The sequence below is a fragment of the Rhinoderma darwinii genome, chromosome 1 (genome assembly GCF_050947455.1).
Source record: "Rhinoderma darwinii isolate aRhiDar2 chromosome 1, aRhiDar2.hap1, whole genome shotgun sequence".
Lineage (NCBI taxonomy): Eukaryota > Metazoa > Chordata > Amphibia > Anura > Rhinodermatidae > Rhinoderma > Rhinoderma darwinii.
In genome coordinates, this window is record NC_134687.1 from 620,100,968 (window position 1) to 620,126,841 (window position 25,874).

At 47.0% G+C, this 25,874-nt stretch overlaps 1 protein-coding gene and 1 long non-coding RNA gene across 3 annotated transcripts in view; one reads left to right on the forward strand and one right to left on the reverse strand.

Moving 5' to 3' along the window:
- Nucleotides 1-3,261, forward strand: part of UGT3A2 (UDP glycosyltransferase family 3 member A2) — a 26,354-nt gene extending 23,093 nt beyond the window's left edge. For both annotated transcript variants that reach the window (XM_075841900.1, XM_075841891.1), the window contains exons 6-7: nucleotides 1,184-1,403; nucleotides 2,900-3,261. In XM_075841900.1, the coding sequence (XP_075698015.1) occupies nucleotides 1,184-1,403; nucleotides 2,900-3,176 (497 nt within the window). In that variant the 3' untranslated portion in view covers nucleotides 3,177-3,261. The remainder of the gene's footprint in view (nucleotides 1-1,183; nucleotides 1,404-2,899) is intronic.
- The window catches only part of LOC142663349 (uncharacterized), a 26,211-nt gene extending 337 nt beyond the window's left edge, over nucleotides 1-25,874 (reverse strand). The window contains exons 1-2 of the long non-coding RNA XR_012851085.1: nucleotides 25,701-25,874; nucleotides 719-841 (exon numbers count right to left, since the gene is read on the reverse strand). This is a non-coding gene — a long non-coding RNA (uncharacterized LOC142663349). The remainder of the gene's footprint in view (nucleotides 1-718; nucleotides 842-25,700) is intronic.

Here is a 25,874-nt window from a genome sequence, read left to right on the forward strand (position 1 = left end):
AATGTATGTATACAGTGACTCCACCAGAAGAATAGTGAGTGCAGCTCTGGAAGATAATACATGATGTAACTCAGGATAAGTAATGTAAGGTATTTAACATGTAAATCATTTTTATATTTAGATTTATTCTATATGTGAAAAGTGACATTACCTGTAGGCTGTGTTCCCATCTCCATTGTGGCATCCATTTACAACTGTGTGCACCTATACATTTACCAAATACTCTCCTGTGTGTGTGTGGTGGAAGGCTTCTGACAACCCCTGTGGCACAAAAATGGAACCAGAGTGGTTGTCAGAGCAACCAAAAGCAAAGCCTGTTGCAATGGCTCTGAGTGTATAGAAAATATGGGAACTTGTGTGACTATCCAGTAAATCTGTTGCTTTAACATTTTTGTTGTTTACATGTCAACAACTATCACAAGGGACCACCCCAGTAGTGTAGCTATAGCCAATCAGCTGTTTTGAAGGGGGTGCAGAGCTCGTACAAGCGCTACTTCCTCTTCATTTTCCTTACTTGCTCACACTGTGAATCGCTAACCTGACACGTCTGTGTCGGCGATTCAGTGTGAGAAAGTGACCGGAATGAAGGGGAAGTAGCGCTCGTACAAGCTCTGCACCCTCCTCAAAACAGCATATTGGTGGGGGTCCCGGGAGTCGGACCCCGACCCATCGGCTCCAAACAGTAATATTAACAGACAGACAGTAATATTAATCTTACCCTCCTCTTCGGCCGCAGCGGAGGTCCTAGCTCCATTCAGGGTTGAGATGCTGTGCGCAGCGCATAGCGTTGTGACGTCATGCACTGCTCACAGTGCTGTGACGTCGGGACCGCCGCTGCACTCTGGAAGGAAGAATGTAAGTACTATCAGTTGCTATAGTAACGGGGGCCCGTGTAGTTTATTACTTAGGCCCCAGTTAATACAGTAACTTTTCATTGATGAGGTGCGGGGGTCCGCGGGCCCTTCTGGCTTCGGGGCCAGGTCGCAATTGTGACCAGTGCGACCCCTCTAGTTACGCCAATGGCCGTTGGTCATAAAGAGAATTTGGGGGGCCTAAGAAGGACTTTTACACCAAGGCCCATGAGCCTTTCAATATGCCCCTGGACCACCCTCTCCACTAGCATAATACATTTGTGCATTTATAGTTTGTTTATTTATTTACCCTCAATTGTGTTCTGTTACAGGACATCCAAAGATTCGTCTCCTGGTGACACATGGTGGAATTAATAGTGTGATGGAGGCCGTGTACCATGGTGTCCCTGTTTTAGGAATCCCACTTTTTGGAGACCAATTTGACAATTTAGTTCGAATTAAAGCAAAACTGATGGGAGAATATATTCCACCTCATGAAATCAAGTCTAAAAATTTTGCAGATGCTATTCGTAATATAGTAGAAAACAAAAGGTAAGCGTTAGTATATATCTTAAAGGTGTTCTCCATTTTGAAGAATCCCTACTTGTTAGAAGGATCCTTTACAATAAGATGATCACAGCGATCACCTGTAATCTGATGGGAAACCTGTCAGTAAGTGTTAAATTTCCCTGCAGCGCCAACACAGGAGAAATGAAGCATTACATAGTGCCCATTCATATGAATGTGTTATCTGTGTAATTCAGTACAGGACAGGTCCTCCAGAGAGAGACGCTTTTTATAACCGCACTTCACTCTGGTCAAGTGATGAGGTTCCTGACCAGAGGACCCCCCTCTATTATCTCAGAATTCCCTAATAGGGTATATGAAAATCGGTTTTCTACACTGGACAAACCATTTTAGGTCACTTTTAATCTACTATCAGAGTCGGAGTTGAGGTGATGGGTCTAGGACCCACTAAAGTACCCACCACATCACATACAGTCATATTGTTCATCTCCATTTTCACTAATAGCTGGTAATATGTGGCATACTGTGACCCAATAGTGTCATACAGTGCTCTAGTAGTGTCACACAGTGCCCCCAATAGTGTCATACAGTGCCCCCAATATTGTCATACAGCGCCACCAGTAATGTCAAACAGTGACCTCAGAAGTGCCATTCTGTGAGTCTGACATTTACAGAAATTATGGAGAAGGAAAAACCCATAATATTGCTTTGGGTTGTCCCTCTCAAGAATAGTGAATGAAATCCGTCTGTATTTGGGGTCATATTTTAGCGTACGTAGCCTTTGACTCTGACACAGGACTCCACCCAAGGATGGCGCAGATATGAAGGCAGACACATTACAGTTTAAAGAAACAAGGTATACTCCAGTTGGGGCACAAATTGGAATGGTTAAAGGCAATAGTACTTAGCATAGCGGTTACAGGTTTGGCAAACAGCTTGGTGGTTACAGTCTCTGAGAGGCACTTAGCTTGGCAGTTACACTCTGGTGGACAATTGGCTTGGTGGCTATGGTCTCTTAGAGGCACTTACTTGTTGGTTATACTCTGTTGGGCACTTTGGCAGTAACAATCTCTAGTCTTTTGGTTACTTTTACGGGCAGAGGTGACTAGTATAGAATTCTGCTATAAACAATCCGAAACTAATTGCAGAATCCACACTCTAAGGGCCTCTTCCGGTCACGGAGCACTCTCCCCGACAGACCTAAGATACACAGCAGTCCAATAGTGTAAAGATGCTGGAAGCAGATCGGAACCACTCAACTGGACACACCAGATCCGTCTTCACAGCGACGAACACTGGCACAACCCAATCCCCTCACAGACTCCCAACGGTTCTGTGCTCGTCGTCCATCCCGTGCACGTACTACAGTTACCATCTCTACACAGACCCTAGTTTCATTTTTACTGTGACTCCTTACACAGGTTCTTCTAAATACATACAAACCTTTATGTCAGGGGATGAATGTACTAGAATCATTAGAACTTGAAGGATATACATAATGACTTTATTTCTTTTCACAGTTACAAGACGTCAGCAATGAAGCAAAGTGTCATCCTGCGCTCACATCCATTCCCTCCTGACCAGCAGTTAGTGGGATGGGTGGAGCACATCATCCAGTCGGGTGGGGGCGGCCATCTTAGGCCCTATTCTTACCAACAGCCCTGGTATCAGCAGTGTCTCCTGGATGTCATTTTATTCATCTCGGGCTGTATTATTGTGATTATCTACCTCCTCGTGAAAGTTATCAGAGTTCTTATTTACCTCCTATCTTCCAACAGGAAACAGAAACAAAATTAGTATTTTTGTAACCATCATCTCAGTTGTCTGTGCACTTTTTGTAAAATTGTTTTATTTTGTTTACGAATTAAATATTTCTCCATTATCCTTCCTCCATTATTCTTCTATCATGACTCTGTCCCGGGTACATGAAGTCCTGATGGTTTGTGACATTCCTTGAAGAAATGAGTTTTAAAGGCAATCTTAAAACTGGGTAAGTTGAGAGCAAATTGATTGGTCCGGAGCAGTACGTTTCAGGGTTTTGGAGCGGCAGGGCCGGCCTTAGGGGTGTACAGTGGTACAGTATACTTGCAAGTGGTGACGGTACACTGAAGCCATGGATCTTGCTGCTCAACACAAAACCGCGGTCCAGATAATGCAAGCGGACATGTGTGACGTGACCTCCAGGCATGCCAGGATCAGCTACTACAGGCAGTAAACTCCATAATCACTCGTTTGGATCTTCTTACTATACCTCCTCTGGCTGCTTCCGCTGTTCCACTACCTGCTACCAGTGGCGGATCATCATATTGGCCCGAACTGCACATCATTTGAAAAATTAGCATTGCAGTTCGCTAGCGCCGCTAATGGGGAGCATGGGCAGGGAGAGCAATGGCAGTGGCGGGCTGGGACGGAATAGGGCCGTTGCTGATGGGGAGGGTAGGGCCGCACTGTCCGGCCTGCTGCCCCTCTGAGGGGGCGGCAGTGCAGCTGAAACCAGCCGCCACCCCCTCCTGCACTAATTGTACCTGCATCTATAAAGCGCAAGTACAATTACATGAATAAGCACTGAATAACTGGGTAAATTCCGTGCCAGACCATTCAGCGCCTTACAATGACGCTGATTGGCAGGACAGAATGACTTGTCCCGAAAATAAGCGCCTTTCAACTATGCCTTCCATTGTTGAAAGGCGCTGATTGGTGGGGCAAGTCATTCTGCCCTGCGAATCAATGCCTTTCAACAACGCTAGCGGCGCGACGCTGTCATCGGACCGCTTCTGTTGTTGAAGGGCGCTGATTGACAAGGCAAGTAATTCTGCCCTACCAATTAGCGCCTTTCAACGACGCAAGTGGTGCGATGACGTCATCGCACCGCTTGCGTCGTTCAACCCCAGCAAACCTGCTCATAAGAGAGCAGACCTGCATTGATACAGGACGGCGCGGGAACAGGATAAGGCCTGATTTACACGAGCATGTGCGTTTTGCGCGCGCAAAAAAACGCTGCGTTTTGCACGCGCAAAAGGCACTTGACAGCTCCGTGTGTCATCCGTGTATGATGCGCGGCTGCGTGATTTTCGCGCAGCCGCCATCATAGAGATGAGGCTAGTCGACGCCCGTCACTGTCCAAGGTGCTGAAAGAGCTAACTGATCGGCAGTAACTCTTTCAGCACCCTCGACAGTGAGTTCCGATCACAATATACACCAACCTGTGAATCAAAAAAAGACGTTCATACTTACCATGAACTTCCTGCTTCCTCCAGTCCGGTCTCCCGGCCGTTGCCTTGGTGACGCGTCCCTCTCTTGTCATCCGGCCCCACCTCCCAGGATGACGCGGCAGTCCATGAGACCGCTGCAGCCTGTGATTGGCTGCAGCCTGTGCTTGGCCTGTGATTGGCTGCAGCTGTCACTTGGACTGAATTGTCATCCCGGGAGGTCGGACTGGAGGAAGAAGCCGGGAGTTGTCGGTAAGTCAGAACCTCTTTTTTTTTTACACGTATATGTATATTGTGATCGGAAGTCACTGTCCATGGTGCTGAACCAGTTTAACTCTTTCAGCACCGTGGACAGTGACTGTCTCCTGCCGTCGCGTACCCGAACATTTTTTGCCGGGTTCGGTCAAAACGAGTTCGGACGAACCCGGTGAAGTTCGGTGCGCTCATCTCTAATTTGACACTCCGCTTGGATGTTTGTAAACAGAAAAGCACCTGGTGCTTTTATGTTTACATTCATCCTTTTGACAGCTCTTGCGCGAATCACGCAGTTCGCACGGAAGTGCTTCCGTGCGGCATGCGTGGTTTTCACGCACCCATTGACTTCAATGGGTGCGTGATGCGCGAAAAACGCACGATTATAGAACATGTGAGTTTTACGCAACGCACTCGCGCTGCGCAAAATTCACGCATCGTCTACACTGCCCCATAGACTAATATAGGTGCGTACGACACGAGTGAAAAGCACGCGCGTCGCACGCGCGTATATTACGCTCGTGTAAATGAGGCCTAAAGGTGAGTATGTAAAGTTTTGTTTTTTTCACTTAAAAGTGTGAGTGTCAAGACCCTACACTCACTATGGGTCGAAACGTTGCCTGTTTGCCGTGGATGTTATGACAATAAAACCACTTTGAAGATCTGGAGACGTGTGCTGTTGTCCTACTACTTTTCTTGGGTTTGCCTGGCTTGACAGCGTGCACCGCACCAGACTCGGGACCTGTGCTGCTTCAAAACCTCCTATTCTTCTTTATATCCTGTGGATATGTCATAATGTCCCTCATTGGAAAACCCCTTTAAAGTATAACTAAACTTCCAGGGGCGTTAACTAGAAAAGATTGGGCCCCATAGCAAACGTTTGACAGGGCCCACCCTCCCCTGGGTGACCCACAACCCCCCTTGAAGATAGTGCCTTCTTGTAGAGTCTGCCACACAGCGCCCCCTGTAGTTAGCGCCATACAGCTCCCTGTAGATCGCGCCATACAGCTAGCTCCCCCTAGTAGATAGCCCCATACAGCACCCCCTGTAGATAGCCCCATACAGCACCCCCTGTAGATAGCGCCATACAGCACCCCTGTAGATAGCACCATACAGCCCCCCTGTAGATAGCGCCATACAGCCCCCTCCCTGTATATAGCGCCATACAGCCCCCTGAAAATGGCGCCATCCAGCCCCCCTGTAGATAGCGCCATACAGCTAACCCTGTAGATAGCACCATACAGTGCCCCTGTAGATAGCACCATACAGGCCCCCTGTAGATAATGCCATACAGCACCCCCTGTAGATAGAGCAATACAGCACCCCCTATAGATAGCGACATACAGCCCCCTCCCTGTAGATAGCGCCATACAGCCCACCTGTAGATAGCGCCATATAGCCCCCCTGTAGATAGCGCCATACAGCCCCCTCCCTGTAGACAGCACCATGCAGCCCCCCTGTAGACAGCACCATACAGCCCCACTGTAGATAGCGCCATACAGCCCCCTCCGCTGTAGACAGCACCATACAGCCCCCATGTAGATAGCCCCATACAGCCCCCTGTAGATAGCGCCATACAGGCCCCCTGTATATAGCGCCACACAGACACCCCTATAGATAGCATAATATAGCCCCCCTATAGATAGCGCCACACAGACCCCCTTTAGATAGTGCCATACAGCCCCCTGTAGATAGCACCATACAGCCCTCCTGTAGATAGCACCATACAGCCCCCCCTGTAGATAGCAGCATACAGCCCCCTCCCTGTAGATGGCACAATACAGCCCCCTGTAGATTTTACCGTACAGCCCCACACAGGAGGCATGCACACACAGGAGGCATGTATACTTATGCACACACACATACATAGGAGATATGTATACATGCAAACACACACACATAGGAGGCATGTATACATGTACACACACACACACACACACACACACACACACACACACACACACACACACACACACACACACACAGGAGGTATGTATACACACACACACACACACACACACACACACACACACACACACGAGGCATGTATATAAATACACACAGGAGGCATGAATACAAATAACACACACAGGAGGCATGTATACATATACACACACAGGAGGTATGTATGTATACACACACACACACACACACACACACACACACACACACACACACACACACACACAGGAGGCATGTATACATATACAAACACACACAGAAAGAATGTATACATACAGTGAAGGAAATAAGTATTTGATCCCTTGCTGATTTTGTAAGTTTGCCCGCTGTCAAAGTCATGAACAGTCTAGAATTTTTAGGCTAGGTTAATTTTACCAGTGAGAGATAGATTATATAAAAAAAAAAAAAAAAAGAAAATCGCAGTCAAAATTATATATATTTATTTGCATTGTGCACAGAGATATAAGTATTTGATCCCCTACCAACCATTAAGAGTTCAGCCTCCTCCAGACCAGTTACATGCTCCAAATCAACTTGGTGCCTGCATTAACAGGTTCCCGACCGCTGGCCGTAAATATACGGCCAGCGGTCAGGGTCTCTAAAGTCCGGCGTATAGTATATATACGGCCGCACTTCAGAGACTGTGCACGCGCGATCGCGTGCACACAGCTCTATGCCCTGGCTGTTGCTAACAGCCATGGGCACTGGGCAGAATGTCAGGGGTCAATCTTTTGGCCCCTGAACATGTGATCGCTGTGACAACCAATCACAGCGATCACATGCATTTCTGCATAGAAAACAGTGTGCACGCGATCGCGTGCACACAGCCCTGTGCCCTCGCTGTTACCAACAGCTCTGGGCACTGGGCAGAGTATCAGGGACCAATCTGATGGTCCCTGATCATGTGGTCGCTGTGAAAACCTATCACAGCGACCACATTTGTTTTATTTTGACTTTTCTGGCAGTAAATCTCCTGCCTCTTTTCTTCTCCTCAAACATTGTTTCAGTTTGAGGAGAAGAAGAGACTCGGGAGAATTGCTGCCAGAAGATTACAGTGAAAAAAAATACAGTTACACTAAAACATTCTCTGTATAGATAGATTTCTATCTATCTATACAATCTATCTATCCATCTATCTTTTTTTCTATCTATCTACCTTTCTTTCTTTTATTCTATTAGAATAGGCAGGTAGGGAGTATATAATTATATATATATCCACATATATATAATATATATAGCAATAGCGGTTTATTTTTTTGTTAGCGGTAGTGTAGATATATATAGCAGTTAGTTTGTGTGTTTTATAAAAAAAAAAAAAAAAAAAAAAATTTGTTTAGTTAGTGTTAGTGTTAGTTACGTTATGGCGAGGAAGTTGTTTAGCGCCGAGGAGGCATACGCCATGCTGTGGTCTGAGTCGGAGACCGCATCAGAGATGGCGTCCGAGATGGAACCTGTTTTGGGCAGTGACGATGACAGCGTCACTTCAGGTTCATCTTCAGGGGACGTTGTCCCTGATGCAGTTGAAACTGCAGAACTTGAAAGCGCAGGGCCAAGTAGCGCTGTAGCACGGGACAGCCTGGTCCCTCCAGTCCAGGCTCTTGTATGGGCACCTGCCCCATCTTTTGGGCCTAGAATCCACGGATTTACGGCCACTCCTGGCATAACCGTGGACAATACAAATTTTGTCCAAATGGATTACTTCCATTTATTTATAACGGACGACATCCTAAATCAGATTGTCCACGAAACAAATTTATATGCCACGCAATATATAAGGCAGAAACCTTCATCCACCCATGCCAGAGATTGGACGCCCACCAATTTGCAGGAATTAAAAATTTTTTTGGGGCTCACCCTAAATATGGGTATTGTCAAAAAGCCCTCCATTAGGTCTTACTGGTCAACAAGACCCGCCCAAGCCACCCCAGTATATTCTGCAGTAATGCCCAGGTCTCGTTATGAGACAATAATGAGGTTCCTCCACTTCAATGACAACGCACAGGCCCCCCCAAGTACCGATGCAAACCGGGATCGGTTGTTCAAAATAAGACCGCTAATAAATTCCCTGAATAATTTATTTCTGCAACTCTACACCCCTGAGCAGAATGTAAGTGTGGACGAATCCCTCCTCAACTTTCATGGCAGACTTAGCTTTCGCCAATATCTACCTTCAAAAAGGGCAAGATATGGCGTTAAGCTCTACAAATTGTGTGAAAGCGGGTCAGGATATACCACCGCCTTCAGGATTTATGAAGGGCGGGACCGCACAATAAATGTTCCTGGATGCCCCCCTGATCTTTCCACCAGCAGTAAGATCGTGTGGGAGATAATGCAGCCTCTGCTTCACAAAGGGTACCACCTGTACTGTGATAATTTTTATTCCAGTGTGCCCCTGTTTAGGCATTTGCATGCTGCAAGGACTGGGGCATGTGGTACCATGCGCAAAAACCGAATTGGTTTTCCACAGCAATTAGTGGGGAAGCGCATGGTAAAGGGGGACTCCTGTGCTTATGCATCTGAAGAATTGCTGGCGGTCAAGTTCAGGGATCGCAAAGATGTGTATGTGCTAAGCACGATTCATACCGCAGGAACAGTGGCAGTGAGGGAAAGAGGGGCGACATCGGACAAGCACAAACCAGTGAGCGTGTCCGAATATAACAAGTACATGGGGGGGGTGGATTTAAGCGACCAGGTTTTACAGCCCTATTTAGTAAAACGCAAAACTAAAACCTGGTACAAAAAAGTGGCCATTTATCTGTTACAGGTGGCAATCCACAACTCATTTGTGCTCTATAAAAAAAACAGAGGCAGAGACACATACCTGGATTTCCAGGAGAAAATTATTGAAGGCCTCATTTTTGATGTTCAGGACACCCGAGAATGCCCCCAGTCTGAGGATGTCACGCGACTGACTGAAAGACACTTCATTAGTCGGATTCCCCCAACAGCAACCAGAAGCAACCCCCAGAAAAAGTGCCGCGTCTGCAGAAAAGACGGGCACCGCAAAGATTCCCGATATTTCTGTCCCTCATGTCCCTCGCAACCAGGCCTGTGCATTGAGCCATGTTTTAAAAAATACCACACTGTTCTGAATTATTAGATTTTAGTTAATTTGTTGAAAATATATTTGCCCTACATTACGTTTTTATTTTTCCCCTGATTTTACTCCAAGGGTGAGGGAGGGAATGGGTGGGGGGTGGATGTCATGTTTGATGTTTTCTAAAGTTCATCTGCTGGAGAGCTCCATTTGCATTAACCTGAAATTTCTTATTTTAGAAAACCCCAAAAAATAAATTCCCATTATACCCCTAGATGAATATTTTGGGATTTCTGCTTCAAGAGCAGATATTTTGGAAGTGTTATAGAAACTCTGTTGAGTTTTGTAAAACCAGCTTTGAAAAAAAGCGATTTGTGAAATAATCTTCTTCTATCCTCCGCCCTCCTACTTCTCTATGTGATAAATAAGGCCACATATTTGGTATCCCCGTGCACGGGAGAAGTGGAAGAATGTGAACGGAGATTAATTTTGACCGTGGTCTATACCGTGTGTGAAAAATGCTGGTATAAACTGACGCATTTGCTAAAAAATTGCTAATTTTATTTTGATCCATCTTATTCAAGAAACTTTCAGAAGAAAACTGGACTGTCTAAAAATATGATAAACCCCTTGAAGGAAACCTTGTGGGGTCTACTTGTGTGAATGAAGTCGTTTATGGGGTGTTTCTAATGTTTCAGCAGCATTACGCCCCCCAGAAAACAGTATGCGGCTATAAAATCAAGTGCAGAATTCCTGGACCGAAAAGGCCAAAAAGCCTCCTTTTATGCCAAGCCCTGGCACATGCCCGTGAATAAAGCACACATATTTGGTATCCCCATGCACGGGAGAAGTGGAAGAATGTGAAATGCGATGAATTTTGTCCGTGGTCCATTTTGTGTGTGAAAAAGCTAGCATAAACTGACGCATTTGTTAAAAAAAAAAGGTAATTTTATTTTGTTCCATCTTATTCAAGAAACTTTCAGAAGAAAACTGGACTGTCTAAAAATATGATAAACCCCTTGAAGGAAACCTTGTGGGGTCTACTTGGGTGAATGAAGTCATTTATGGGGTGATTCTAATCTTTCAGCAGCATTAGGCCCCCCAGAAAACAGTATGCGGCTCTAAAATCAAATGCAGAATTCCTGGACCAAAAAGCCTCCTTTTATGCCAAGCCCTGGCACATGCCCGCACAGCGAATAAGGCACACATATTTGGTATCCCCATGCACGGGAGAAGTGGAAGAACGTGAAAGGAGATGAATTTTGGCCGTGGTCTATACCGTGTGTGAAAAATACTAGCCTAAACTGACGCATTTGCTAAAAAAGTGCTGATTTTATTTTGTTCCATCTTATTCAAGAAACTTTCAGAAGAAAACTGGACTTGCTAAAAATATGATAAACCCCTTGAAGGAAACCTTGTGGGGTCTACTTGTGTGAATGAAGTCATTTATGGGGTGTTTCTAATGTTTCAGCAGCATTAGGCCCCCCAGAAAACAGTATGTGGCTATAAAATCAAATGCAAAATTCCTGGACCGAAAATGCCAAAAAGCCTCCTTTTATGCCAAGCCCTGGCACATGCCCGCACAGTGAATAAGGCACACATATTTGGTATCCCCATGCACGGGAGAAGTGGAAGAACGTGAAAGGAGATGAATTTTGGCCGTGGTCTATACCGTGTGTGAAAAATACTAGCCTAAACTGACGCATTTGCTAAAAAAGTGCTGATTTTATTTTGTTCCATCTTATTCAAGAAACTTTCAGAAGAAAACTGGACTTGCTAAAAATATGATAAACCCCTTGAAGGAAACCTTGTGGGGTCTACTTGTGTGAATGAAGTCATTTATGGGGTGTTTCTAATGTTTCAGCAGCATTAGGCCCCCCAGAAAACAGTATGTGGCTATAAAATCAAATGCAAAATTCCTGGACCGAAAAGGCCAAAAAGCCTCCTTTTATGCCAAGCCCTGGCACATGCCCGCACAGTGAATAAGGCACACATATTTGGTATCCCCATGCACGGGAGAAGTGGAAGAACGTGAAAGGAGATGAATTTTGTCCGTGGTCTATACCGTGTGTGAAAAATACTAGCCTAAACTGACGCATTTGCTAAAAAAGTGCTGATTTTATTTTGTTCCATCTTATTCACGAAACTTTCAGAAGAAAACTGGACTGTCTAAAAATATGATAAACCCCTTGAAGGAAACCTTGTGGGGTCTACTTGTGTGAATGAAGTCATTTATGGGGTGTTTCTAATGTTTCAGCAGCATTAGGCCCCCCAGAAAACAGTATGCTGCTATAAAATCAAATGCAAAATTCCTGGACCGAAAAGGCCAAAAAGCCTCCTTTTATGCCAAGCCCTGGCACATGCCCGCACAGTGAATAAGGCTCACATATTTGGTATCCCCATGCACGGGAGAAGTGGAAGAATGTGAAAGGAGATTAATTTTGGCCGTGGTTCATACCGTGTGTGAAAAATGCTAGCATAAACCGACGCAATTGTTAAATTCTTGCATTTTTTTCCAATTTTGCCCACTTTAGTGAAAAAAAAAAAAATGATATATACTGACAAATGCCACTAAAACAAAGCCCTATCTGTCCTTTAAAAAGAGTGTAAAATTCAAAGATGAACTTTATTCACCTGCTGAGTTATAGTCATGTAAAGAAGCGCATAGCAAAATTGTGAAATTTGCTCTGGTCATTTAGCTGTAAAACAGCCTAGTCCTTAACCGGTTAAAGACAGCTGTCTTAAATGGTCACCTGTATAAAAGACTCCTGTCCACAGACTCAATTAATCAGTCTGACTCTAACCTCTACAACATGGGTAAGACCAAAGAGCTTTCTAAGGATGTCAGGGACAAGATCATAAACCTGCACAAGGCTGGAATGGGCTACAAAACCATAAGTAAGACGCTGGGTGAGAAGGAGACAACTGTTGATGCAATAGTAAGAAAATGGAAGACATACAAAATGACTGTCAATCGACATCGATCTGGGGCTCCATGCAAAATCTCACCTCGTGGGGTATCCTTGATCCTGAGGAAGGTGAGAGCTCAGCCGAAAACTACACGGGGGGAACTTGTTAATGATCTCAAGGCAGTTGGGACCACAGTCACCAAGAAAACCATTGGTAACATATTACGCCGTAATGGATTAAAATCCTGCAGTGCCCGCAAGGTCCCCCTGCTCAAGAAGGCACATTAACAGGCCCGTCTGAAGTTTGCAAATGAACATCTGGATGATTCTGAGAGTGATTGGGAGAAGGTGCTGTGGTCAGATGAGACTAAAATTTAGCTCTTTGGCATTAACTCAACTCGCCGTGTTTGGAGGAAGAGAAATGCTGCCTATGACCCAAAGAACACCGTCCCCACTGTCAAGCATGGAGGTGGAAACATTATGTTTTGGGGGTGTTTCTCTGCTAAGGGCACAGGACTACTTCACCGCATCAATGGGAGAATGGATGGAGCCATGTACCGTCAAATCCTGAGTGACAACCTCCTTCCCTCCACCAGGACATTAAAAATGGCTCGTGGCTGGGTCTTCCAGCACGACAATGACCGGAAACATACAGCCAAGGCAACAAAGGAGTGGCTCAAAAAGAAGCACATTAAGGTCATGGAGTGGCCTAGCCAGTCTCCAGACCTTAATCCCATCGAAAACTTATAGAGGGAGCTGAAGATCCGAGTTGCCAAGCGACAGCCTCGAAATCTTAATGATTTACAGATGATCTGCAAAGAGGAGTGGGCCAAAATTCCATCTAACATGTGTGCAAACCTCATCATCAACTACAAAAAACGTCTGACTGATGTGCTTGCCAACAAGGGTTTTGCCACCAAGTATTAAGTCTTGTTTGGAAAAGGGATCAAATACTTATTTCTCTGTGTACAATGCAAATAAATATATATAATTATGACTATGTGATTTTCTGTTTTTATTTTTTTTAATATAATCTATATCTCACTGGTAAAATTAACCTAGCCTAAGGAGAGATGGCGCTCCGTGCGAAATGATCTTTCTGACCACACCATTTTAAAAAAATGCTCCATAAAAAAATTGTAATGCCCCTTTATTGCCCCCATATAGTATAATAATAATATTTAATAATATAATATATTACAACCCCTTCAAGGACACACTATTTTGTCCTCTAATTGTGCCCATAGTATTATGCCCCCTGTTGTACCCCCACACAGTATAATGTCCGCTTAGTGGCCCCCACACAGTATAGTGCCCCCCTGTAGATTTTACCATACAGCCTCCCTGTAGACAGTGCCATAATCCCCCACCTCATCCTTGTAGATCGTGCCATACAGCCCCCCCACCTCCCCCTTGTAGACAGTGCCTCCAAACAAAAATTGTACTCACCTACGCCCCGTTGCCACCACTAATTGAGCTGCTCCACGAAGGGATCCTTGCGTAGGCCGGAGTAATACTGTAGCCTAGTACAGAGTTTCCTGATCTTATTGGACTCGAGGCAGACTGGACTGGAAAAATAAAATTTACTCAGGACACCCGTACCAAAAATTGTTTCCAGAAAGACAGAAAACTGCTAAAAACAAGTACTACACTCGTAGGGTGTGTTCACAGAGCGTTTTTTGTAAGGCAAAAAAGAATCTGCTTCAATATTCCTTCAGGAATTGACAGCGTTGTTTGACCATGTTTTTTGCATTTTTTCTTAAGCCGTTGAAGCTAATGCAAAAGACGCAGGCAAAAAAGCACCAAACGGGCGCCGCAGGTATTTTCTGCTTTCTATTCATTTCAATTGGAGGTCAGAGGTGGAAACCACTTGAAGACCATCAGCCCCCCCAGTAATATGACCATCAGCCCCCTCACTCACAGTAAAATAACCGTCAGCCCCCTCACTCACAATAAAATTACCATCATCCCACCACTCACAGTAAAATGACCATCGGCCCGCCACTCACAGTAAAATGACCATCAGCCCACCACTCACAGTAAAATGACCATCAGCCCCTCATTTACAGATTCCCTGTAAAGGATCTGCCAGGCACAGCTTCGGGGTTAACTCCCATAGGTAATCAGTCTGCACCTGAATCTACGTCTCTGAGACTGACTCCATCTTCCAACACTCAGGATGGCAGGCTTAGGAGTGGGAGAGCCTATCGCAGCCTGGCCAGACGGAGCTAGCTCCCGCCCTCTGTCTATTTATACCTGCCTTTCCTGTTCCTCCTTTGCTTGTGATTCTTCTCGTGTGGTTTCCTGGCCCAGCTACAGCTCCTATCTATTTGATCCTGCTCCATACTGACCCTGGCTTACTGACTACTCTCCTGCTCTGCGTTTGGTACCTCGTGCTCTCCTGGTTTGACTTGGCTCGTTCACCACTCTGGTTGCTCACGGTGTTGCCGTGGGCAACTGCCCCTTTCCCTTTGCTTTGTATTCCCTTGTATGTTTGTCTCGTGCACTTACTGAGCGTAGGGACCGCCGCCCAGTTGTACCCCGTCGCCTAGGGCGGGTCGTTGCAAGTAGGCAGGGACAGTGTGGCGGGTAGATTAGGGCTCACTTGTCTGTTTCCCTACCCCCGTCATTACATAATCACTAGCCCATACCTAGTCTACCCTGGTCCCTGACACCACTATGGACCCCCTTGAGACCCTGGCTCAGCAAATGCAGGGTCTCTCCCTACAGGTCCAGGCCCTGGCTCAGAGGGTCAACCAGCCTGATGCTACCTTGGTAGTTCCCCTCACCTCACCTCTTGAACCCCACCTCAAGTTGCCCGACCGGTTCTCAGGGGACCGGAGGGCTTTTCTCTCCTTTCGGGAGAGTTGTAGGCTTTACTTTCGCTTAAAGCCTCATTCCTCAGGTTCTGAGAGCCAGCGGGTGGGTATAATTATGTCCCGGCTCCAGGAAGGGCCGCAAGAGTGGGCCTTCTCCTTGGCTCCTGACACCCCTGAACTTTCCTCCGTTGATCGTTTCTTTTCTACTCTCGGACTCATTTATGACGAGACTGACAGGACTTCCTTTGCTGAGAGTCAGCTGGTGACCTTACGTCAGGGTAAGAGACCTGTTGAGGAGTATTGTTCTGACTTTAGGAGGTGGTGCGTAGCTTCTCGGTGGAATGACCCTGCCTTAAGGTGCCAGTTTAGGTTGGGTCTGTCGAATGCCCTGAAAGACCTGCTAGTTAGCTATCCCTCTTCTGACTCCCTAGACCAGGTTATGGCTTTAGCGGTACGACTTGACCGACGTCTCAGGGAACGACAACGTGAACGTTTATGTGTTTTCTCCTCCGACTCCCCCATGATGCCTCCCGAGGTTCCGTTGCTTCGTTCCTCCCCGGAAGACTCAGAGGTACCTATGCAACTCGGGGCCTCTGTGTCCCCCCAACAACGTCGAGATTTCCGCAGGAAGAATGGTCTCTGCTTCTACTGTGGGGATGAAAAGCATCAAGTGAACAACTGTCCTAAGCGTAAGAATGCAGCCGGAGAACTTCCGCGCCTAAGTGATCATCGGGGAGGTCACTTGGGCGCACAGGTATTTCCCGTAAATATGAAACGTAATAAGATCTTGCTTCCCTTTCAGGTCTCTTTTGGTGGTAGGTCTGCTACCGGCAGTGCCTTCGTGGATTCAGGGTCCTCTGCTAATATCATGTCTGTGGAATTTGCTATGTCTCTTGCTATGCCTTTGATTGATTTGCCTAAACCTGTCCCGGTAGTGGGTATTGACTCCACTCCTCTTGCTAATGGTTATTTTACACAGCATACCCCTGTTTTTGAACTCCTTGTTGGCTCCATGCATTTGGAGCAGTGCTCTGTACTGTTGATGCAGGGATTATCGTCCGATTTGGTTTTAGGCCTTCCCTGGTTGCAGATGCATAATTCCACGTTTGACTGGAATACTGAGGAGCTTACTAAATGGGGTAATGAATGTTTGACGTCATGTTTTTCTGTTAATTCTATTTCTCCCCCTGAGGAGGTGAACACGCTACCTGAGTTTGTTCAGGACTTCGCTGATGTTTTCTCTAAGGAGGCCTCCGAAGTGTTACCTCCTCATAGAGAATACGATTGCGCTATCGAATTGGTACCAGGAGCTAAGCATCCTAAGGGTAGGATATTTAATCTTTCTTGTCCCGAACGTGAAGCCATGAGAGAGTATATCCAGGAATGCCTGGCCAAGGGTTACATTCGCCCCTCTACTTCTCCGGTAGGTGCTGGCCTCTTCTTCGTAGGGAAGAAGGATGGTGGTCTTAGGCCATGCATTGACTACCGTAACCTGAATAAGGTCACTGTAAGGAACCAGTATCCCCTTCCTTTGATTCCTGATCTCTTTAATCAGGTTCAGGGGGCCCAATGGTTCTCTAAGTTTGATCTACGGGGGGCGTATAACCTTATCCGCATCAAAGAGGGGGATGAGTGGAAGACTGCGTTTAACACGCCCGAAGGTCATTTCGAATACCTCGTCATGCCCTTTGGGTTGTGTAATGCTCCTGCGGTCTTCCAGAATTTCATAAATGAGATTTTGAGAGATTACCTGGGGATATTTCTTGTAGTGTACCTTGATGACATACTGGTGTTTTCCAAGGACTGGTCCTCCCACATTGATCATGTCAGGAAGGTGCTCCAGGTCCTTCGGGAAAACAAACTGTTTGCGAAAACTGAAAAATGTGTGTTTGGGGTACAGGAGATACAATTTTTGGGTCAAATCCTCACTCCTCATGAATTCCGCATGGACCCCGCCAAGGTTCAGGCTGTGGCGGAATGGGTCCAACCTGCCTCACTGAAGGCGTTACAGTGTTTTTTGGGGTTCGCTAATTATTACAGGTGATTTATTGCTAACTTCTCGTTCATCGCTAAGCCCCTTACGGACCTCACTCGCAAAGGTGCTGATCTCCTCCACTGGCCCCCTGAGGCTGTCCAGGCTTTTGAGGTCCTTAAGAAGTGCTTTATCTCGGCCCCGGTGCTGGTTCAGCCCAACCAAATGGAGCCATTTATCGTGGAAGTTGACGCATCTGAGGTGGGAGTGGGGGCTGTCTTGTCCCAGGGTACCAGGTCCCTCACCCATCTCCGCCCCTGTGCCTACTTCTCCAGGAAGTTTTCGCCCACTGAGAGTAACTATGATATTGGCAACCGCGAACTCTTAGCCATTAAATGGGCATTTGAAGAGTGGTGCCACTTCCTGGAGGGGGCTAGGCACCAGGTAACGGTCCTTACCGACCACAAGAATCTGGTTTTCCTGAGGCTTAACCCGAGACAAGCTCGATGGGCGCTATTTTTTACCAGATTCAACTTTTTGGTTACCTATAGGGCTGGGTCTAAAAATATTAAGGCCGATGCACTGTCGCGTAGCTTCATGGCCAGCCCTCCTTCGGAGGAAGATCCTGCTTGTATTTTGCCTCCTGGTATAATCATTTCTTCTATTGATTCTGATTTAGTCTCTGAAATTGCGGCTGATCAAGGTTCAGCTCCCGGGAACCTTCCTGAGGACAAGCTGTTTGTTCCCCTGCAATACCGCCTAAGGGTACTTAGGGAAAATCATGACTCCGCACTATCTGGTCATCCAGGCATCCTGGGTACCAAACACCTCATTGCCAGAAACTATTGGTGGCCTGGGTTGCCTAAAGACGTTAAGGCCTACGTCGCCGCTTGTGAGGTTTGTGCTAGGTCCAAGACTCCCAGGTCCCGACCAGCGGGCTTACTACGTTCGTTGCCCATTCCCCAGAGACCTTGGACACATATCTCCATGGATTTTATCACCGATTTGCCTCCATCCCAAGGCAAGTCGGTGGTGTGGGTGGTAGTAGACCGCTTCAGTAAGATGTGCCACTTTGTGCCCCTCAAGAAACTACCCAACGCCAAGACGTTAGCTACCTTGTTTGTCAAACACATCCTGCGTCTCCATGGGGTCCCTGTCAATATTGTTTCGGACAGAGGGGTACAATTTGTTTCATTGTTTTTGAGAGCCTTCTGTAAAAAGTTGGAGATTGATCTGTCCTTCTCCTCTGCCTTCCATCCTGAAACCAATGGCCAAACTGAGAAAACTAATCAATCTCTAGAACAATATTTAAGGTGTTTTATGTCTGACTGTCAATATGATTGGGTCTCATTCATTCCCCTCGCCGAATTTTCCCTTAATAACCGTGTCAGTAACTCGTCAGGGGTCTCCCCCTTTTTCTGTAATTTTGGGTTTAATCCACGGTTCTCCTCCGTTTCACCTGGTAGTTCCAACAATCCTGAGGTAGAGGTCGTTCATCGGGAACTGTGCACAGTCTGGGCCCAGGTTCAGAAGAACCTAGAGGCGTCCCAGAGCGTACAAAAAACTCAGGCTGATAGAAAACGTTCTGCTAACCCCTTGTTTATGGTCGGGGATCTGGTGTGGTTATCGTCTAGGAATTTGCGTCTTAAGGTCCCGTCCAAGAAGTTTGCTCCCCGGTTTATTGGGCCGTATAAGGTCATTGAAGTCCTCAATCCTGTCTCCTTCCGGCTGGAGTTACCCCCATCTTTTCGTATACACGACGTGTTTCATGCCTCCCTCCTTAAACGCTGCTCCCTGTCCTTGGCTCCCTCGAGGAAACCTCCTGTTCCCGTTCTCACACCTGAGGGGGTGGAATTCGAGGTGGCCAAGATTGTGGACAGCAAGATGGTCCAAGGCTCCCTCCAGTACCTGGTCCATTGGAGAGGATACGGGCCTGAGGAGAGGACTTGGGTACCCGCCCGGGATGTTCACGCTGGGGTATTGGTCAGGAAGTTCCACCTTCGTTTCCCCAGTAAACGAGGTCCACTTAGAAAGGGTCCGGTGGCCCCTCATAAAAGGGGGGGTACTGTAAAGGATCTGCCAGGCACAGCTTCGGGGTTAACTCCCATAGGTAATCAGTCTGCACCTGAATCTACGTCTCTGAGACTGACTCCATCTTCCACCACTCAGGATGGCAGGCTTAGGAGTGGGAGAGCCTATCGCAGCCAGGCCAGACGGAGCTAGCTCCCGCCCTCTGTCTATTTATACCTGCCAATCCTGTTCCTCCTTTGCTTGTGATTCTTCTCGTGTGGTTTCCTGGCCCAGCTACAGCTCCTATCTATTTGATCCTGCTCCATACTGACCCTGGCTTACTGACTACTCTCCTGCTCTGCGTTTAGTACCTCGTGCTCTCCTGGTTTGACTTGGCTCGTTCACCACTCTGGTTGCTCACGGTGTTGCCGTGGGCAACTGCCCCTTTCCCTTTGTATTCCCTTGTATGTTTGTCTCGTGCACTTACTGAGCGTAGGGACCGCCGCCCAGTTGTACCCCGTCGCCTAGGGCTGGTCGTTGCAAGTAGGCAGGGACAGTGTGGCGGGTAGATTAGGGCTCACTTGTCCGTTTCCCTACCCCCGTCGTTACATTCCCCCTGTAGATAGTGCCACATAGCCCCTTGTAGGTAGTGCCACACAGCCCCTTGTAGGTAGTGCCACATGGCCCCTTGTAGGTAGTGCCACACGGCCCCTTGTAGGTAGAGCCACACAGCCCCTTGTAGGTAGCGCCACACAGCCCCCTTATAGACAGCACCACACAGCCCCCTTGTAGACAGCGTCACACAGCCCCTTGTAGACAGCGGCACACAGCCCCTTGTAGACAGCGTCACACAGCCCCCTTGTAGATCGTGCCACACAGCCCCCTTGTAGATAGCGCCACACAGCCCCCTTGTAGATAGCGCCACACAGCCCCCTTGTAGATAGCGCCACACAGCCCCCTTGTAGATAGCGCCACACGGCCCCCTTGTAGATAGCGCCACACGGCCCCTTTGTAGATAGCGCCACACAGCCCCATTGTAGGGAGTGCCACACAGCCCCTTGTAGACAGCGCCACACAGCCCCTTGTAGACAGCGTCACACAGCCCCCTTGTAGATCATGCCACACAGCCCCCTTGTAGATCGCGCCACACAGCCCCCTTGTAGATAGCGCCACACGGCCCCCTTGTAGATAGCGCCACACGGCCCCCTTGTAGATAGCGCCACACGGCCCCCTTGTAGATAGCGCCACACGGCCCCTTTGTAGATAGCGCCACACAGCCCCCTTGTAGGGAGTGCCACACAGCCCCTTTGTAGATAACGCCACACAGCCCCCTTGTAGTGAGTGCCACACAGCCCCCTTGTAGATAGCGCCACACGGCCCCCACAGCATTTGCTTCAAAATTCCTTGCAGAGCCTCTGGGTGCATGTGGGCTGTCATTTCTTAAACATGTACGAGTATGCGCTCTATTATGAATCTCATTGTGACTGCCTTGGACTTCCCACTGCACTAAGTTAAAGTTGCTTCCACTACTGGTATTTACAGAACAGAACTATAAAAGTGCGGGAAGTCACTGGGAATCAGGATCTAAAAAACAAATGTTGGATGACTGAGCGTAAACCAAAAAAATAACCGTGAAATATAACACATGAAATCATGTTACAATCGTAGGCAAGGTCCATTTTGTATCGCCGAGGACGATTGTAATAATACGTAATTTAAAGTCACCTTTATGTGACATTCCCAAGCTCACACACACACGCACACGCGCCCACACACATTTACGATTTTACCAGCGGTACATTTTGGGTAATGCTAACACCGGCGGTAGCCGATAATGAAGATGATAAATTTAAAGTTAAATATCTCAGCGAAAAAAATCCTCTCTCAACATCTATTGCACCATTGTTTTCTTATTGAAAAGAGCTTTCAAATAGGCACACACTCGACCCCCCCCCCATGCCATTTAAGATTTTACTGGCCCCGCCCACTCCACTGCCCCCAAGATGTTGGGGGTGTTGTATTTTTTGGCGTTAACTGGTAGATTTTATGACCCCATTAAAGAGGCTCTGTCACCACATTATAAGTTGCCTATATTGCACATGATGTGATCGGCGCTGTAATGTAGATTACAGCAGTGTTTTTTATTTAGAAAAACGAACATTTTTGACGGAGTTATGACCTATATTAGCTTTATATTAATGAGTTTCTCAATGGACAACTGGGTGTGTTTTACTATATGACCAAGTGGGCGTTGTGGAGAGAAGTGTATGACGCTGACCAATCAGTGACCAATCAGCGTCATACACTTCTCTCCATTCATTTACACTGCAGATAGCGATATAGCTATATCGCTAATTGCAGTCACATAAACACACTACAAGGCTACATTCACACGAACGTGTTTTGGCGGCCGCAATTCCCCCGAAAATCAACGGGAGAATTGCGGCCCCATTCATTTCTATGGGGCCATGCACACGACCATAGTTTTTGCGGTCTTTGCACGGCCCGCACCGCAGAAAGAACGGGCATGTCCTATTACGGACGTCTTCTGCGGTCCGGGCTCATTGAAAACAATGACGGCGGCCATTTGCATGTCGTACGATTTGCGGGCGGCCCGCGGCTGACAGTCCGCAGCCGTCCGACCCGAAAATCACGGCCGTGCACACGGCTACGGTCGTGTGCATGAGGCCTAACGCTACTCATGTGTCATGACAATGAATATACATTACCTCCAGCCAGGCGTCATGTTTACTCATTATCCTGACCACTTCTGTAGCGTCTCTGTGAGACTACAGCACAGCACAGCAAGATCTCGCTGTGAATGACAGTTTACAGCGTAATCTCGCGAGACTACGCCTGCTATGCTGTAACTCACAGAGACGCTACAGAAGTGGTCAGGAGAATGAATACACATGACGCCTGGCTGGAGGTAATGTATATTCATTGTCATGACACATGAGTAGCGTTATAGTGTGTTTATGTGACTGCAATTAGCGAAATAGCTATATCGCTATCTGCAGTGTAAATGAATGGAGAGGAGTGTATGACGCTGATTGGTCACTGATTGGTCAGCGTCAAACACTCCTCTGTACAACGCCTGCTTGGTCATATAGTAAAACACACCCAGTTGTCCATTGAGAAACTCATTAGCATAAAGCTAATGTAGGTCATAACTCCGTCAAAAATGATTGTTTTTCTAAATAAAAAACACTGCTGTAATCTACATTACAGCGCCGATTAAATCCCACCAAATTTCAACGCTCTACCTCGAGCCGTTCAAATGTTATGAAGGTGTTCCGGAACTTTTGGTGGGCACTGTATAGATATATATACACACACCGCTACAGACCACTGCTCTGACTCTAGCATGGAACACAGCTCCCCCTAGTGGTGGCTACAGGCAATTTTATCAACTTTGGCTGCAAACTCCCTAATGTGATGGTCCCCAATATGAATTTCTCCAGCTGTTGCACAAATTACAACTCGGAGTGTGCCATGGCAGCTGGCATGCTGGGAGTTGTAGCTTGTGCAAAAGCTGGAGAGCCTCTGTTTGGAGCTCATTTCTCTAATAAACATTTATGAGGCCCTGTCATATTTTGTCTATGTCTTAAAGGAATATTCCATTTTCAACAAATAAAACATTTTTTTGTATAATGAAAAGTAATAAAATGTTCATTATACTTTTTGTATCAAGTTCAGCGTTTTCAAGACCTCTGCTTGCTGTCATTCAATAGGAATCATCATTGTTTACTTTTAGAGGATAACAATCAGTCCAGGTCATGTGAAGGACACACAGGTGAACGGATCATTTCAAAACACAGCTCTGACAACTGTACTGTGAGGAGCCGTGCACCTATGTCCCCATTACATGATCAGGGCAAGTAAACAATAAAGGCTGCTATTGAATGACAGCAAGCAGAGATCTTGTAAACTGCAAGAAATTGTTTCAGAAGGTATATTGGAAAATTGTATCACTTTCCGTAATACAAAGAATCAGCTTTATATGCCGACAGCGTAATACCCCTTTAACAATGGCCGACCAAAATACCGAAAACCATAAACTCCTACATGATATATTGACACATGAGTGAAGTATTTCTTATATTTCAGCCTCTAGCTGTCAGGGTATGCTGGGAGTTGTAGTTTCTCAAGAGTGGGAGTGGCTATCACTATTTAATGCGCCCTCCTTCTGCAGCATTTTTTGACCTGTCTGCGTCCTGCTGGGAACGGGTTCTCACCCACCCACTTAGTAAGTATGGCCTTTTTTGTGGTTTTGAAGTTATCTATGTCCCATTTTTTCCACTATGGGAGCATGACACTGTGTGGGCATTATACTATATGGGGGCAGCTGTGGGGTTATTATACTGTATGGTGGCAGCTAGAGGGCATTATACTGTGTGGGGTCACTATGGGAGCATGACACTGTGTGGGCATTATACTATATGGGGGCAGCTGTGGGGTTATTATACCGTATGGTGGCAGCTAGAGGGCATTATACTGTGTGGGGTCACTATGGGAGCATGACACTGTGTGGGCATTATACTATATGGGGGCAGCTGTGGGGTTATTATACTGTATGGTGGCAGCTAGAGGGCATTATACTGTGTGGGGTCACTATGGGAGCATGACACTGTGTGGGCATTATACTATATGGGGGCAGCAGTGGGGTTATTATACTGTATGGTGGCAGCTAGAGGGCATTATACTGTGTGGGGTCACTATGGGAGCATGACGCTGTGTGGGCATTATACTATATGGGGGCAGCTGTGGGGTTATTATACTGTATGGTGGCAGCTAGAGGGCATTATACTGTGTGGGGTCACTATGGGAGCATGACACTGTGTGGGCATTATACTATATGGGGGCAGCTGTGGGGTTATTATACTGTATGGTGGCAGCTAGAGGGCATTATACTGTGTGGGGTCACTATGGGAGCATGACACTGTGTGGGCATTATACTATATGGGGGCAGCTGTGGGGTTATTATACTGTATGGTGGCAGCTAGAGGGCATTATACTGTGTGGGGTCACTATGGGAGCATGACACTGTGTGGGCATTATACTATATGGGGGCAGCTGTGGGGTTATTATACTGTATGGTGGCAGCTAGAGGGCATTATACTGTGTGGGGTCACTATGGGAGCATGACATTGTGTGGGCATTATACTATATGGGGGCAGCTGTGGGGTTATTATACTGTATGGTGGCAGCTAGAGGGCATTATACTGTGTGGGGTCACTATGGGAGCACGACACTGTGTGGGCATTATACTATATGGGGGCAGCTGTGGGGTTATTATACTGTATGGTGGCAGCTAGAGGGCATTATACTGTGTGGGGTCACTATGGGAGCATGACACTGTGTGGGCATTATACTATATGGGGGCAGCTGTGGGGTTATTATACTGTATGGTGGCAGCTAGAGGGCATTATACTGTGTGGGGTCACTATGGGAGCATGACATTGTGTGGGCATTATACTATATGGGGGCAGCTGTGGGGTTATTATACTGTATGGTGGCAGCTAGAGGGCATTATACTGTGTGGGGTCACTATGGGAGCATGACACTGTGTGGGCATTATACTATACGGGGGCAGCTGTGGGGTTATTATACTGTATGGTGGCAGCTAGAGGGCATTATACTGTGTGGGGTCACTATGGGAGCATGACACTGTGTGGGTTCAAATGGGTGTGTATAGGGGGAGATTTGGCGGGACTAGAGGCGTGGCTTAAAAGAAAAAACAAATTGCTGCGAAACGCATCAGTTTTCCATTTTCATGATACTTGAAAGTTGGGCGGTATGACTCTCTTAATCTGTACGTGTAAGAGCTGGGTGACAACTAACATGGCTGCCATATAGCTCCTACAGGCAGGGGTTGTCACCCAAGTTTACAAGACTCCTGAATGGTAAAAAACAACAAAAAAGCACCAGGGGATGTATCTCTGTATTATTACATAGATCTGACATACAGCGTCCAGGGAAAGCTGGGTGCGCCCCTGTTGGAGGAGTAACGGCGGCTATACTAGTTGTCACCCAGCTTTCCTGACAACTCAAGAACCTGTAGGTGCTCCTCCAGCTGTGGTGACACTACAAGTACCAGCATGCACAAACTTCTATACAATGACTATCCCCAGCAGTGGCCATTACTCACCTACGTGCCTGGACAGCCACAGCTCCTCATTGAGTCACTGGCAGATGATGGCAGGCATGGGTCTCGCCTGCCCGGGATCATCACACGCCGCTCGTTACCCTGCAGTTCTCTCCGGAGCTTCCAGGCCGCGTCCCGTCTCTATGACGACAGGCTCCGCAGCGACCGTTAACAAGG